At 42.9% G+C, this 16,083-nt stretch overlaps 1 protein-coding gene across 1 annotated transcript; it reads right to left on the reverse strand.

Annotated features, from left to right (window-relative positions):
• Positions 1-1,354: 1,354 nt before the first annotated feature.
• On the reverse strand, positions 1,355-14,865 carry LOC308121875 (adhesion G-protein coupled receptor G4-like; the record flags this gene model as incomplete). The annotated part of the gene is made up of 26 exons (XM_080483401.1): positions 1,355-1,455; positions 2,065-2,229; positions 2,394-2,495; positions 3,672-3,849; positions 4,032-4,110; positions 4,278-4,392; positions 4,501-4,769; positions 5,364-5,485; positions 6,034-6,150; positions 6,252-6,263; positions 6,356-6,481; positions 6,564-6,710; positions 7,341-7,506; positions 7,584-7,788; positions 8,344-8,444; positions 9,781-9,910; positions 10,001-10,146; positions 11,014-11,081; positions 11,171-11,244; positions 11,323-11,484; positions 11,569-11,723; positions 12,618-12,622; positions 12,716-12,813; positions 13,299-13,376; positions 14,423-14,657; positions 14,731-14,865. 26 exons carry the CDS (start codon positions 14,863-14,865, stop codon positions 1,355-1,357), a joined length of 3,291 nt encoding a protein of 1,096 aa, XP_080339527.1.
• Between the last annotated feature and the right edge of the window lie 1,218 nt (positions 14,866-16,083).

The raw sequence follows: 16,083 nt of genomic DNA on the forward strand, positions 1-16,083 counted from the left end.
GTCAGTGTCTATATATAACTCACTATTTAGATTTGAACAATGAAACCGTGATCTTATTTTTATTTATTTTTTTTATATGTAGTTATTCCCGCATCAAGTCTGTCGAGTTAAGGAGCTCAGATTAGCAGCTGAAAGACTAAAGCATGGAGGTAAGCACAATTTGTAGTTTAATTTCATGTTTCTCGTTAGTTTGAATTAGGTTTTCTTATGTAAATTGAAATGCACCTGGAAAGCACAAAAACACAAATCAGAAAAAGTTTCCGCAATTGCAATTTTGGTATATTCTACATGTTGCTGTCCACAAGTTGTGCTATTTCAAGCCTATTTTTGTTTCATTGTGGTCTTTAAGTCATAATCATAAATATAGCATCTCAAAATCTTTGAATGTTTTATAGGATCAGATTATTTTTAAAGTTTAAAGAAATGCTTGAAACTTTAGACTTTGTCATGAAAGCCAGAAATAACTGAAATTCATAAACGTTTCATTTAAATCTATTTATTTAGATACAGCCATGTGCACGATTGTTAGAATGGCATTATTAGTTGATAGATCCTGTGCTATGTGTAGCCTGTGTGACCGCAGAGTGAACCTTCCCTGTACTATATGTAAATGTAGCATCCCTCTTCGGCACACAGCGAAGACGCCAGCAAAAATCGGCAAGATGTTGAGATTTAACGCTGCACATTTTCAACATGCGTCTCCACTATGCCGCAAACCAGCCCAGTTTCATCCCTGCGCTAAGTTGAAAATCCTCCCTCTGTGTTGGATCCATAAATGGAGCATCAGCAATGACCTAAATTAGAGAAATGTCCAGGGACCGTGGTACGTTGTTCACAACAAAGATGTAAAAAAAAAAAGAAAATAGAGTCACATTAAAACTGAGTGGGGATGCTCTCTGGGAGTGAACGGAGAATTGTTTGGTTTGACCTGAAGAAAACAAAAAGGAGGTGAAGTGTGAACATAGGAAGACTTTGCCATCTTAAATTATTATTTTTTTTAAATTCACACAAACTGTGGTACCACGGTTCATTGTCACCATGGCTCCACTCACCAGTTGCTTGGCAACCAACTCCTCCTTGGAACTGATGCAACTGCTCGTGTCTTCATAATTACAGGCTCTTTTACAATATTTATCCCCCCCCCCCCAAAAAAAATACAATAGAATCTGCAATCTAATGATGCTGTAGAGTTAAATTCAGCTCTGCATTGCTTGCATTATGTATCTGTCTTGTATTAAACCACAACATGGAGGAGATGCTGTTTATTATTCTTTCAAGCTTCTTAAGATCCTTTTTTGGGAATTGCTCATGCTGATGTATTCACATGTTGGTTTTTTTTTATCATTCTTGCTTGTCAAGTGAAGTGATTCCTCCAGCCCGGTGTTGAGGACTGGGCTCCTGCACCGGCGGGGCTCCTCTGGGCTCGAGGAAGAGCCGGAGGATTCACAAAGAGGCCTGCAAGATAATTAAACATCTGTGAGCAATTTAGGAAGTGTGAAAAACTGATAAATCCTTGTGTGCGGGTAGAGAGCGTTCGCCCGAGTGTGGGGTTAGAGTTGAATCGAGCTGTCAGACGCTGAAGAAAAACCTTTTACAGGAATACCAGCCGTGTTCTTTTTACTTGTGTTCAGACGAGCCTAATTACAGAGACGTGTAATTATTTAACATCGGTGTGCTGTCATTAATGCAAGCAGTGACCTTCACTGTGAACGCAGCAGCCGAGGGACTCTGATGTCTGAACACATCTGCGCTCGTCATCGCATGTTAAGGAGGCTAAATCTATACAAGAGGAATTGTAACTTTTAATTGCAACCCTGGATATCCTAATTATAATCTCAGAATAGAGGAATTTGTGTTTTGAATGTAAACAGGAGATGGATCACCACAAAATGAAGATATCGGGCCTAAATTGTAAACCATACTGAAACTCAATCCTGTCATAGCTCTTCTTCTTAGCTGTGTATGTCATTTATGTTGCACTTGACATCTTATTTTTCCTTTTCTTTTGTTGGCCTCGGGTATGAACTCCGTCAGTTGGTGTGCCGCCCTGCCCGGTCTTCTCACCCAGGTCTGGCCTCTTGCAGGACGCGTCCCTCTGGCTGGAGGTGGAGGAAGCCGACGTGCTGTCTGTGGAGCTGGACTTGATGGAGCGGACGGATGGTTTTCGGGGTTTTGGAGGTTTCGTTCTGGGTTTGGCCTGGACTCTAACTGACGCAGAGTTGCTCCACTCTTGAAGACAAGACAGGTAAAACCTAGTTATGTTTATTCTGTAAGCTACATCATAATGGTTAGGTGCAGCACTTTCACATGGACGTAGCTCCTCAGGTGAGTTCAAGTTACACAACAAAAAAAAAAAAGAAAATCACAAATCATTGCCCGCCTGGTTTTCGTACCAGAATATTTGTCAAGCCGAAAGCGTCCGAAGCAGAGGTGAATCCTCCACTGCTTCCTGACATTTTCCTTCATCAGGCAGTGGAAGAGAAAGATGAAAAGTCCTGGAATGAACAGAGGAACGAGTAATTGTCAGGGACTACGCCACAGCTCTTCATTTCCTCGGCAGATATTCCTAATTTGCAGTTGAGTGATGCATTTCACCTCCAGCAGCCAACAGTGGTGCTTGCATCACTGTCGGGTACAAAAGAGGCCTACAACAGAGGCGAGCTGAGGTAAACGGGAGTTGTGAAACCGTTGCATCATTTAACTGTTTGATTTCTTTCTTTGAACTGTGATTGGGAAATGGTGTGTAGAGGGAAAGTGTTAATGGTTAACAGACGTGTGTGTGTGTGTGTCTGTGTGTGTGTCTGTGTGTGTGTGTGTCTGTGTGTGTGTCTGTGTGTGTGTGTCTGTGTCTGTCAGGAAACATCCAGCCTTCCTCGGGAGATTGTTCCAAGTCAGATTTACCAACAGTCTTTTGTGTCGGTGTACAAATGTGCTCATGACTGCCACTTGTTCATGAGTTTGTAAGTTGATTATCAGTATAATTAATGTGCCCCTCAAACTAGTTTTTCATGAAAGTATTTTGTGCCGCCTTTTACCCTGACAGGCTGCGCGAGTCGATGATCTTTCATAAACCTATATTTAATCAAATCAGCCTCGCATCTAAAGCCAAATTGAAAAAGGATCATTATTGTCACTTTTTGTCATGGGAAAGCCAAAGAGTGCACATTGGAAACGATACACACACATATATATATGAAACCTGTAATAAACATACAGACTTCTGTTTGACTGAATACACAACGATCCAAGTCATTACTGCAGTGGTCCCAGTAAAGACCTGGGGGGGGATGCCTTCCTCTTCAATAGAATGGCTGTAGCAGTGTCACACATGTCCCTTTGCCTCTTTTCCCAAGTTAACTTCAGTTTTCAATCCCTGAATAGTAGCTCCTAGTTCCTCAATATTAGTGTTTGTAATGACTAGTATATGTTTCTGTGTTTCTCTGGTAGTTTTTGATGTTTTATAATATCATAAATGGTGTAGCAATGTGAAGTTGGCCAAATCCTATCAGTGATGACAGAGTGGGAGTAGAAATGTTGTAGAGAATGTTAAAAGAGAACTTTCAGAGAACGTTTGATTAAATGACTGATCGTGGTCAGTTTGATTGTTCTCACTGAGGTCCCAAGCATCAACCTTTCATTAATTTGTCTCTGCACGTCAAAGAGACCTCCACCTTGCAGGGTGTTGAGAACAGCAAACAGATAGAGCAGAACGAGCCGAGCCGGCCCCCACGTGAAGAAGCCGGCGGTCCAGGTCAGTCCCAGCAACAGGGTCAGACTGGAAACCCCCTTCAGGTCCTGCATGAGACCGCTTTGGCTTCCTGCCGGGCTGTTAGCGCGCATCCGCCGAATCTGGATCAGAACCACTATGAAAACCTTAAAAGGAGATTCAAATGATATTTTGGAGTGAGTAAGTACATCAAACTGAGTAGGTTGTGTTGTTCCACTGAGGTCTTCAGGCCTGGCTTCAAAACTGTGTAGCCACGTTTTTGTTTTGGCTTATTTCTGAACTTTGAGAACTTGTATTTATTTACCCCGACGTTGAAGAGAAAGATCAGCGCGCCGTAGGCAACCACCGACACAAAAAAGGTGACATTGTCCTGGATCCAACAGCTGAGGGGGGGCGAGGGGGAAGTGGAAATATAACAGAGGAAAAGTCATGGAGATTCTAAAAATAACTTTCATTTGATAATAAATTCCAATAACATGAGAAATTTGTAGTTTAATTCTCTTTCTTAATTTTTCATTTATGTGCAAAAGAAAATATAGCCGGAGCTCACAAGTGGTCAGAGTTGTCTAGTGGTGCAAATGTGGGCTCAGTATCTGTGTAAATGTGACTCCCATAGGCCTCTCGGTTCACGATGAGCACCAGGATGCAGACCACCAGCGGAAGCCCTGAAATGAGAAGAGTCAACACCTCGTCTGTGTTGAGATTTCTTTTGACTCGGCATCAAAATGCTGTTTAATGTTCGACACAGGTTCAGCGGTAAACTCCCAACTCACCCCATCCCAGAGCACAAAACTTGAGGATGTACGAGGGCACGTAGACGTTGAATACTTTGACCAGGGCAAAGTACATGTTGACGGCCTCCAGTCCCATCCAAGTGAAGGACGCCAGGAGGAAGTAGTGCAGCAGGGACGCTACGGCCACACAGAGGCCGTACACGCCCCAGGACGACAGCCAGGAGTTGATGAGGAACACCAGGTTCAGACCCAGCAGGGCCAGGGACAGGTTGATGAGGATCTGAGAGGGGTAGTCCCGGCGGAGCTTACTGAGTCCAGATCGGAGACACGGACGAGAAGAATTTCACTGTAGTTTACGCCAGAAGGTTTCATTAAAATTGGCTTCATGTTGAGATTGTAGCAATTTTCTGTAGTATTTGTTTGGTTTTGTGAAAATACAGACATTTTCTTCACATATACTCTGCAGCACAGGAAAGAAAATCTTTTAAAGTTATGTTATCAAGATTTAAGCTATTGAATTTGAATTTAAAGGTCATTATAGCTCTATTTTACTGGCCGTTAAACTATAACTGTAAGTAAGATATCTTTATGGATAATCCAAACACAATAATTCTTAGTGAAAACCTTTGAGGTGGTTTTGTAATCCTGACTTTTTATTATCACCTTGTAGAATATCTGTAAAGCGTTTTGGTGGTAGTAGCCTGCATTAAAGCGGCTATACAAATAGATTTTGATTAGTTTAATGGTGCAGTTATCATTTACTTCCACACCGCGATTTCAATGTGAAAAGAACACGTCCCAACAACTTTTAGTCAGATTAACAAACACAGCTTCATTTAAACATTATGGATATTTACGGAGCAGAAAACATTTCTAACACAATAACTTATTCGGGGTCTTACTCGAAAGCAATGTAAGTCAGAACCGTGACTCCCAGGAACAAGGAGGAGACTCCACAGCCCACGTAGGTGATCATAGTCAGGATCTGCTCATTGTAGGGGTCCAGAGGAGTCCTGGAGATGTCCTACACACACGCACACTGGTCAGGTGGATGTTTCTTTTCTATAAGGCATGTCAGAGATCTCTACTGCTCCCGTTTCTTAGGTTTAGTGGAGCTTCATTGTTTAAACTGGAAAACTCAAAAGCACCAGGTAACATTTTTATTTAGCATTATTGACACCTTCAGTTGCCGTCTATACCACAGTTGCGATTTTACCGCAACAGAACATGAAGGTTGATCAGTCAAGATTCTAAGACATAAGAATCTTTTGTTTGGTTTCTGTAAAAAAAATGTTTTACTTCAATAACTGAAAGAAGTCCAAACTTACTGCTCCACGAAATTTGCATGGTAATTTATATCTGTGTTGTGAGAAAACATATCAGTGTTCACACAATACAACATTTACATTTAAGGTTGAATTATGCTTTGTTCTTCTTCCTGTCTATAAATAATGCGTTGAGCACCATCTACTGGTTAAATCTCAGTAGACCTCTAATAAATAACCTGTTGCCTCACTGCCAGTATTAGTGCGTTACGGGAAATAACAAGTGACAAAACAAATATTTTCTTACCATAAGAACTCCGAAGTGTGTGAGATGGTCACACAGACAGGTGGTGTATTCGGGACTGCTGTTGTGCTTCCGGCAGCCGTAGTCGTCCCAGCCTCCGTGTCCATCTGGATGGAGACGCTGACGGTTATCATCACGCGGTTCATCCCGGGTTTATATAATTAGAAGACGTCGAATCAGGACTCACGGTTTGTATCGTAGTTCCAGTACACACAGTGTACCTCCCGCTGAAGCTTTAAACACAAGACGGTCAGTAATCAAAGGCATTCGTTCTGGTGAGGGTCAGTGTGAGATTTGTGTTGTTAAAGAAAACAGCCACTCCTACTCTGTTGGGGATGAGATGATGTAAAATCACTTGGACCTCCTCGCTCAGGTCTTTGATTGGAGAGCTGGCGTTGGTCACGCTGGCCGACACCACAAAGGTGTTGAGGACAAGCCCTTTTTGGCTTTTCTAGAATTAATGATGAAATGCAAATGGCTCGTTAAGTATGTAATGTTTTTGGTGAATATTTGGGATGAGCGGAGAGTGGTACCATAAAGAGGAGCGGGATGCTGAAGAACTGAAAGTGGACTCTGGACGGTGTGTAGTTCACATCATGCTGCGGGAAGCTGTGCTGCAGGGCGGGCGGCAGGGAGATGAACGCCACGGTGTCGTTGAAGGGATTCTTGTTGATGTAAATCTACAACATTGGGAAACGCTTCTGTGACTGTGGGTACATTCATGTGCATTTTCTTTTTTTGGACACATGGTGGCAGTAGTTGGGCGCAGGTTCGAGGACATAGGTCACAGGTAGGGGGAGAGAAAACTGGTCACCCGACCAACAAACAGACCAGGAATAGACGATTAGGACAAAGATTCACAATTTCCTATCAGGAAACACGGTACGGGGGTTTATAGAATCGTTAAAGGGGTCCGATTATACAGCTATATATATATATATATATATATATATATATATATATATATATATATATGTATATATATAGGGATGTATAATAATGTTGGAAAATCATAAAGGGAATTTTGCATGATATAAACTCTTTAACAAAAGTCATAACACACTATTTCCTAACTTTCACACGTTTTGATGTGGATTTTTATTGAAGAATTGTCATTCCAGTCTTGCTGAACTGACCGCAAAGACTTATGTATATTCTGATATGTTTCCAGTATTGTGCCTTGCTCAAGAGTGTGTAACTACTGACGCTGTGATCATACTTTTCATACTGCATCATGCCTTATTTATTCAGAACCTTGCTAATATGCGGCCCGAATAGACACTGATAATGTGTGCGACTTGTTTGCGAACCTCTGGATTTGTTCCAGTCCGGCCAGACGACACGCCGAAAGTCAACTTCTCAAACTGTCCGGGACCCACATCCACCACTGACATGGCGAAGGCCGGCGCAACCAGGGTGGAGGAGCCCTCGTTACTCAGCATTTTGTCCCCCACTGCCTCCGTGATGTTCAGGATACTAAAGAGAAAGAGAAAAGACGTGAGCGCTCTGGTGTCGGAAGAGTTCATCCGTCACTTGCACTCTCTCATCCTCACGTGTTGGTGAAAGGCACCAGGTTGCTGTCCGACTCCAGGATGTCTGAAATGATGTCGATGAGGGCTTGGCCCAGGATCCTTGTGACCACGTTGAGTTTAATAATGTCCTCCAGCTTGTTGAGGACGGTGACCAGCTCCTGGTAGTTGAGCGTGGTGTGGTTTCTCAGTAGATCCTCGATCATCTCCAAGATGTCCAGTGCATTCTCTGTAAATGATCAGAAAAGGATTTTCAAATTCTTTAGCACCAGTTTCATGTTGAGTAAAAACCATTTACGATCAGCTTTTTTTAAGCTCACCATCTCACCCATTTCGCTGAAATACATTATTTAAGCATCTTTGAATCTTTGCGTTGCGCTTTCCGATTGCCCGGACATGTATTTGAACCACTTATAGATTTGAATGGCTTCTTCATTGGTTTATTGTGTTCAATTGTGCTAAACAAACATCTCTGAGGTTTTATTATCCTTAGTGGAACATTTGAAATGAGAGGTAATCTCAGCCGAACGCTGATCCATCCGTCCGTCCGTCCACGATTCACCAGTAAAGACAGCTCACCAGTCCGTCACAGGACAAGCACAGAAAGACAGTCGTACACACTCATTCACACCTACAGGCAAAGTCGGATTCATCTATGAGTCTCAAAACTCTGATTTCGGATGTCGAATGTGAAATTCTGAGCCACGGAGTATAAAATCGTTTCAGTTCCATTTTTCTGGTCACCGAGGACACACAAATAAAGCGAAGAGTGTTTTATAGACACCAGAAGTGACTTTGACGTGGTCCAGATCGCCGATGGTCTCCACCACAAGAGGGCAGTCCTCCAGGTCCGGGTCGATCCAGTGTGTACTGAGGCACAGTTTGCTGTACAACAAAAACAAGGAGTTCATGTTTTTCTTCACACATCATTTACTTATCGACAAATTCTCAAAAGCATAAAAGTATATTAAGCAGATAGATTATAGTGAATATACCAGATTCGACACGGCTGTGAGACTATTGATCTTCACAATCATCTGTCATTAAGTCACTCATGACACAGATGTAGTCATTAATGCTTTTACAGCACCGCCATCAGTGAGTCAACACAGAAAGAGACCTGACGATTATCACCCCGCCGTGTAAAGTCAATATTCACCAACAGACCAAATCAGAACATTTGATCATATTCAAAAACCTGTTAAAGACACGGAACTCTTTTCTAGAATATTTCTATGATGATCTGCATGGTAGCGTTTTTTCCAAATCTTTTCCTGCAAGCGAGGATACCTTTACAGTTTATTAGGCACATGTTGTTGGATATTTAAAGAATTGGTTACTTTACTTGTGCAACTTTCTTTATACAAACATGCACTTCTGCCTTTAAATGACACAAGATAGGTGGGTAGATAGGTCGATGACTATCTTTATTGTCATTGTAACAAGGACATTTAAAAGTGTCGTCCGATCTGTACATTATGCATAAAATCCACTAAAAACTGCTCTAAAAGTACTGTAAAGTCCACGAAAGACATTCAACAAAAGTAGGAAACCTCAAGCAAAGACCAGCATGCATTCACTCATTGTGTCGTTGCACTTATAAAACATAACGCGCATCAAGTGTCTCTTTCTGTGTTGTTGTTGAATAGAAACTGCTCTTAACTCTGGTTGTCCTTGTTTTTAATGCTCTGTATTGTCAGTTCATATATAACCTGACCAGGGTGTTTATTACCCTTAATGATGATGTGCTTTTTTTTTATTTTTTTTTTTTTTTTGAGGTTTTGAGGCATTGAAAATTCATTGGAAAGTGTGAAAATGAACATTTTATACTCCACAGCTAAAGCAATTCTCAGAGGGACGGAGTCAAAGCAATACCATCACCTAATGCACACAAGTTAGAGTGAGCTCTGATAAATTGAAGGCGTGATAAGATACAATACCACTGGGACTATGAAAACATAGAGTAGGACTATGATCCATACGTCCATAAGAGTTGGACAATAAAATCAGTGTTTAATAGGGAGCATACGTCTCAGACACTATTCTTTCAAACTCCACTTTAACGTTAGAGCTCCGTGATGTTTGAACTGAGCAAAGAGGATTTGTGTTTGTGCTTCAACATGTCGTCGCATGCGTTGCGGTAATTTAGTCGCATGTTCCCTCTCCTGTGGCGCTCGCGGCCGTAGAAAAAGTGTTTGCTGAACGACAAACCAGCACTGACCAGTGTCTCGTGGCGAGGTGACTCGGGTTTTTCGGGCATTCTCGAGTCACGTTTCTTCCTCCTGCGGTGCCGGGCCACACAAACAGGCCTTTCCTGCTCTGCTGGGTTTCTGAGTCGCATGTGAAAAGCACTGAAAGCACAGAGACGGAGATAAAGATGGGCCTGATTGTCGGTTTCTCCGTCTTGCATCATGTGATCTCTCGCTCTGATCCCCACTCACATATGCGTCTTATCTCTATGTCGTCGGTCACTATGGAGACGGGGCCGTCGTTATAAGGCATCAGCAGCAGTTTTCGTATCTGTTCTGCCATTTCCTGTGCGTGTGACAGCGGCCTCATGACCTGGACCTGGAAAATACAACTGTCTCTGCAGACGGGAACAGAGTTTATACAGAGTGGTTTTCTGAAATATGACATGTAAAAGGTAAAAAGATGGAGATATTTGATATCAGAAAATTCAAGCAAACTTAAAAGATAATAAAAACTTGCTGTTACGGTACTACTTTTGGTTTACGATAAATCTTAAAAATGCTTTTCCTGCTACACTGAAAATCCTCCAGACCTCTCGAGCCACGCTGATCTGATCTGTTGTCCACAGACAGAATTAAACATGAAGAAGTTGCATTTGGTATTCCGAACCCAAATTTTTGGATTGATCTTATAAAACTCCAGACGTTAGTATTGTTTGCATTAATGCTAAACTGCTTTGTCTTGGCCTGGCTGACAAAAATAGCAGTTTTGTGGCTCATCGGGACAATTTACAAAGTAGTTTTTGATTTAAAGTCATTTGCTTTGGCGCTAAAGAGAGAACACGGCAATATTACCTTGAAACTTTGACTGGTGACCCCTGGAGGAGAGAAAACAGGCTCAAATTTAAGGATTTGAAATAGTTCAAGAAGAAATTTTCAATCTCTATATTTGAGTTCAATTATTAATTAATAATCTAGTACATCATGTGTATGAAGAGTATTATTATCTTTTCCTTGTGGTGGCTTTCAGTGGGGTTTTTTCCACTTCAAATTGAGTAAAAGTTTGATATTTTGCAGAAGTTAAAGAAACTAAGCATGGGGGGGGGGGGTAATTTGACTCATTCATATCTATTTATTTTTCTTACTGCAGCAGCCGCAGAGTCCTGAGGATGTCGGCTTTGACTACAAGAGAGCAGAAAGAAAATCAAGTTGTTTATGTTGAAGCCAGTATTGTGTTTCATCTCTCTCATTTCCTGGTACTGTACCGGTCAGGTTTAGGGAGCAGCTCAAGGTCGAGCACCATCATCAAGTCATCAGGGAGGCTGGAGTTGAGCTGGGAAAAGAATCGCAGAGGATTCGTTCTGGGAGGATTTTTTACATTAGGTGACTTCTACATGTGGCGTAAGTGTTTGTGTGAGGTACCCAGGTGGAGATGGTCTGCTCCGGATCATGATCTGACGTCATGGTCACATTCGTCTTCACCTGAAAGTACAAATCTGCCAAGGTGATGGAGACAAATCAGCTTTCCTGAAGACTCCCAGCACATGAAAACAGTGATTCTTATAGCGACAGACCGGAGATGTTCTCTGGGCTTGTGACACTGGTCGGTGTGTTGAAGCTTGTGGTCGGGGTTTGAGGTGCGGCGGTCGTGGTGGACGTTGGCATGAAGGTGGTGACGGTGGTGGCAGGACAGGGCGTCCCAGTCGGGGGGATGGCGGTGGCGGGAGAGAAACCTTCTACAATTCAGATTAGAGGTCGACATAAAACCATCAGTTCCCCTCCACATGTCTCAAGTGTTTCTGCTGAGGACTTCCTCCTACCAACAGGTGTAGTGTATATGCTTCCTGCGTCGGCGAGCAGATCTAAGACACCGCCCGGGTCTTTATACATGACACTGAGGTCTGCGTAGATCTTATTCTGCACGGCCGCCACGTCCAAGCTGGGGGAGACGCGCACGTGAACCACAGAGCGAAACCTGCAGGGGAAACATCGGGGGGAGCTGTAGCATCAGAAATCGACTGAAAAGGGCAACAAGAAAGCACCTTGCTGCAGTTCTAAGGTTTTTATTCAAAAGATTTCTGTCCAGTATGACTGAATATTTGGTCTCGTCTGGTACTCCGTCTATCTCTGCAGAGCGACTATTAGAGAATGACAAAAACCTAACCGTCCACATACATATAACACTTGCAGGCGATCTAGAGCCACCAGTTCGCCTTAAATGTGTGTTTTTCTACTGCAGGTGGGAAGGCCCTCAACTGGACTCACAACCAGGGATATTCTCACGCCCCAGTTTGGGTACAAATTGGTCATGCAGCCTTGAGGTCCCCGCTAACACAGACTCTGAGGTCCACGTTGTGGCTCCTCATCACACTCCGCAGAAAGGCTGATAATGAGCAAGCAAGGCTTTTAACACAGTATTACAATCCAAACCTGTACAGTGTTACCTGTTGATGTTCGGAGTTGCCCACTGTCAAAAAAAAAAATAAAAAAAAAATGGAAATATAAATATTTCAGATGATAAAGTTAAAGACAGTCCGTTTTTAAACTTCCTCCGTCATTTAGCTTATTCTTGTTTTTCATATGTCAAAATGATATTTGCTGCTTTGCATCAAAAGTCAATTCTGCTCACCGGCCCGTTTTCCTGGACGAGGTCTTCTGGATCAGATCTGCGTGAGAGAGAGAAAAATCAGAGCATCTCAGTCAGCTCCCGGCGTCCTTCTTTTCTCACACGTCCAATAAAACAACGTGACATTCGGGGGCAACTTTATTGCACAGTTGCACGTCAGTGTAGTGAAGGCGGTGGTTGTCCTACCGGGCTAATTCAAACACAGACACTGTGTGTAAATAGAAGGTGCTGGGCAGGACCGACCTGAGCTGCAGGAACAACAAACACAACACACCAGTAGGAGATTTGGCGCAGGTCAACAAAAACACAGTGAACGTCACACAATAGTCTGAATGTTTTACCCAGTTGTGTGCGAAGTCTCTGGCCGTGTTGAGCTCGGTGCTGTTCCCTTCGTAACGGAAGATGATGAATGTCAACCCGACCTCGTAAGAGGACCAGTCTGCCAAAGTCAGCACAAACACACACACACATGAAACTGTAGAAAATCTGCGCACCATGCAAACTCCACCGAGAAAATGCCCCAATCGGACTCAAATTAGAATTTGTCTTCACCAAAACTTCCGACTTAAAAAGCATAGAATGACCCCCATCAACTGAAAATAAAAACCGCATAAACAATAGGAGTGTTGATCACACTGATGCACAGGGAAAGTTAATTCTTAGATATTACAACCTTTATTATACAACACAATGAAATTGCTTTGTGAAACATGTGAAAAGTGAATGATAATCGGTGACTGAATGACTTCTTTTATTTACTGAACTGCTCAAATGGCAGGTGGTTTATTGAGAGGATTGAGAGCCATAAACCAGAAGCAGACACGGCTCCACCGTTAAGCATGAAATAAAGCCATTAAATGCTTGACGGCCATTGCAGACCATTGGCTGCTGAGAGAGTTGGACGTCTGAAGTTGACGGACTCACCACACTGCAGACTGGGGTCCTGGATCAGAGTGCATATCTGAGTGTCCCAGTCGTCCGCTTTCCATTTCACCAGATCCCCTTCCGTACACATCAGGGACGTCACTTCTTCCGCGCTGCGCTCTCTGCCCCACATCCGAAACAAAGACAACTTGCCCGGCAGATCAAACGGATGAACTACAATGTTCCCATCAGTGATGGAGTGTAGTGCACCCAGGGTCAGCGATCCATTGGCAGCGAGTTGGCGTCTCACGGAGGAAACCGAGGGTGAACTCTCAGCAAGAGGAGCTTGAAATGGACGGAGGGAGAGTAGCAGATGGTAAAAGTAAAAAAAATAAAATAAATGAATGTATTGCCATAATTCAGGGATGTCAAACACATTTTAGTTCAGTGGCCACTTGCAGCCCAATTTCATCTTGAGTGGGCCGGACTGGGAAAATAGAGCCATAATAACCCTTAAATTTAAACTTTGAACTTTTTCGTTGTTGTGGTGTAGCGCGTACGTGATGGAAATCCAATCAATTACTACGGAGAATGACTACAATTCCAAGAAAAATTTCTAAATATAAATTTAAATGAAACTTTCTGGTGCACAATATAGTAAAAAGTAAAAAAAATGACTTTTATAACCTTTACATTATGCATGGTTTTATAAACTAAGTTAGGCAGCCGGCAACGTCACTGACATCTCAGCTCGGGTCTCAGTGTGGTTGTCTTGCAGTCGCTATTCTTAAGACGTTTCTATAAAAAAAAGAATTTAGGTTTTCTTTAAATTTTCAACAGTTTGCTTGTTTTTTTGCTGGGCCGGATGGGAGCCTCGTGCGGGCCGGTTTTGGCCCACAGGCCTTACATTTGACACTCCTGGCATAAGTGGACTTAATTCTCCATCCGTTGATGATAAACTGCCACTAAAGTGTCTCTTGCCCGGATCAACTCGGATCTATCGCGAGAATAAAACGTGCAACACTCACACTTCTGATTAACTTTAAAAAAAAAAAAGACTTTTTGGAGGAAGACATAGGAACCATAAAATCCTACACATTGGCAAACCTCGTCCAAAAAAGGTTTTCCTGCAGGATGGTCTCTCCACTGGCAGGCCAACACAGTTTCATTAACAGTGATCATACCTGAGAAAACCGCCACTGCTTCTCCATTCACATAGAAAGCAGGTCTGTCTTTGACGTGTGACCAGGTCACACAGAGCGAGTGCCAGCGCCACAGCTTGATGTTGACCTTCTGGGCCGTCCACTTCTCTCCAAAGAGCCAGACCACCAAACGATCGTTGTTTCTCCCCAGACCCAGCTCGGTATACGGGTTGTCAGGGTGACGGTACGCGAAGGCGGTCCACCATGAGCCCAAGTTCTGCAGGAGGGTTTGTTATCAGATTTGATGATGAATGGCGACAGTGAAGCGATTGAAGATGTCTCGTGGCTACCTGGAGCTGCAGGTGGAAGCAGACGGTGAACTCCTGCAGGCTGGGAATGGACACTTGTGGTTTCAGTCTCCAGTGGCTGCATTCAGACGTGAATTCTGCCGCCGTCCCCCAGAGACTGAGCCAAGGCACTGACATAAAGACGATGATATATGAGGAAAGCTCGCGTCGCGTTACGCGCTTTCATTCATTCACTCCCACGTTCAAACCAGAAGTGCTGAGAAGAACTTTATATACCCAGGATGGTGCGACCCGTGAAGTTTTTGAAGCTGTGAAAAGCTGAGAAGACTTTACGTCCATTTATGAATTTAAGCTAATGCGAGTTGATTCCAAATGACTCTGAGCAAAAACTCAAAAACATTTAAAAAAAACTCACAACCACACAAACAGGGAGTTTTTCTATAGATGCATGTTTTTGGACCGTGAGGTGAAAACACCAACTCCCCACTGTGTTGTCCATTGTCTATATAAATTCAATCCCTATGGACATTTAGACCCATTTGTGATGAGGAGGTGCCGAGTGCAGTTTGGATGCAGACCAAGTGTGACAATCCAGAATGTAAGTCGCCTGATTCTCTGGGATCAACTGAGATCAAGGTGAAGAAGACGGAGATTGGGAACGTTTAAGATTTTATAAAATGGTCATTTTTACTCTGAATACATCTTAGTTTTGACATCCAACATTATTCATGTGTGGGCTCGATTTGCTTGAAATGATTGAAGCATCGAGAAAATATAGGAAAACTTGTGAAAAAAGCCCAGTGGATGCTGGGAAACAGTCAAACTTGACTTTTACGGCTCTCTTACCTTCTCATCTTGTTTGTTCCGCACAGATTGCATGTGGCGTAATCGCACTGCCATTATGTGTTTAACTAGCGTTTATGATCTTTGTTCTAGATATTCCCCACATCTTTACAGTCAGCGCGGTGGATTTCTCACAGCTCTGAAAGGTCAGACTTTTAAGTGGAATGAAACAACCATAACCAAATAATAAAAAATACAAAATAAAAAGTCTAAGCAACAAAGCGCCCGGATGCATTTAATCTCATGTTTCTTTCTTTAGTGCAGCTCCAGTCTTCAGATGGAATCGTACCTCGCTCCGTGGCGGCGGCCGGGCTGCGCAGACAGGACACGACGACCAACACATTCAGGAACGTTTGAAGAAAATTCATCACAAATCTGGAGAAGAAAATCAGTAAGTTTCTTTTTCTTTTTTTTTTTTTTTTTTTGCTCTCTGCTTTCAAACTGCAAAATTCATCGTGTTTTGAACCCCCGGGAGAAGCACTTACCTTCAGTGGAACAATGTGCGGAGGCAGACGAGGACTCGCAGATGATTATTTCAAACGCTACTTTTCA

Source organism: Lipophrys pholis (assembly GCF_963383615.2).
Source record: "Lipophrys pholis genome assembly, chromosome: 16".
NCBI lineage: Eukaryota > Metazoa > Chordata > Actinopteri > Blenniiformes > Blenniidae > Lipophrys > Lipophrys pholis.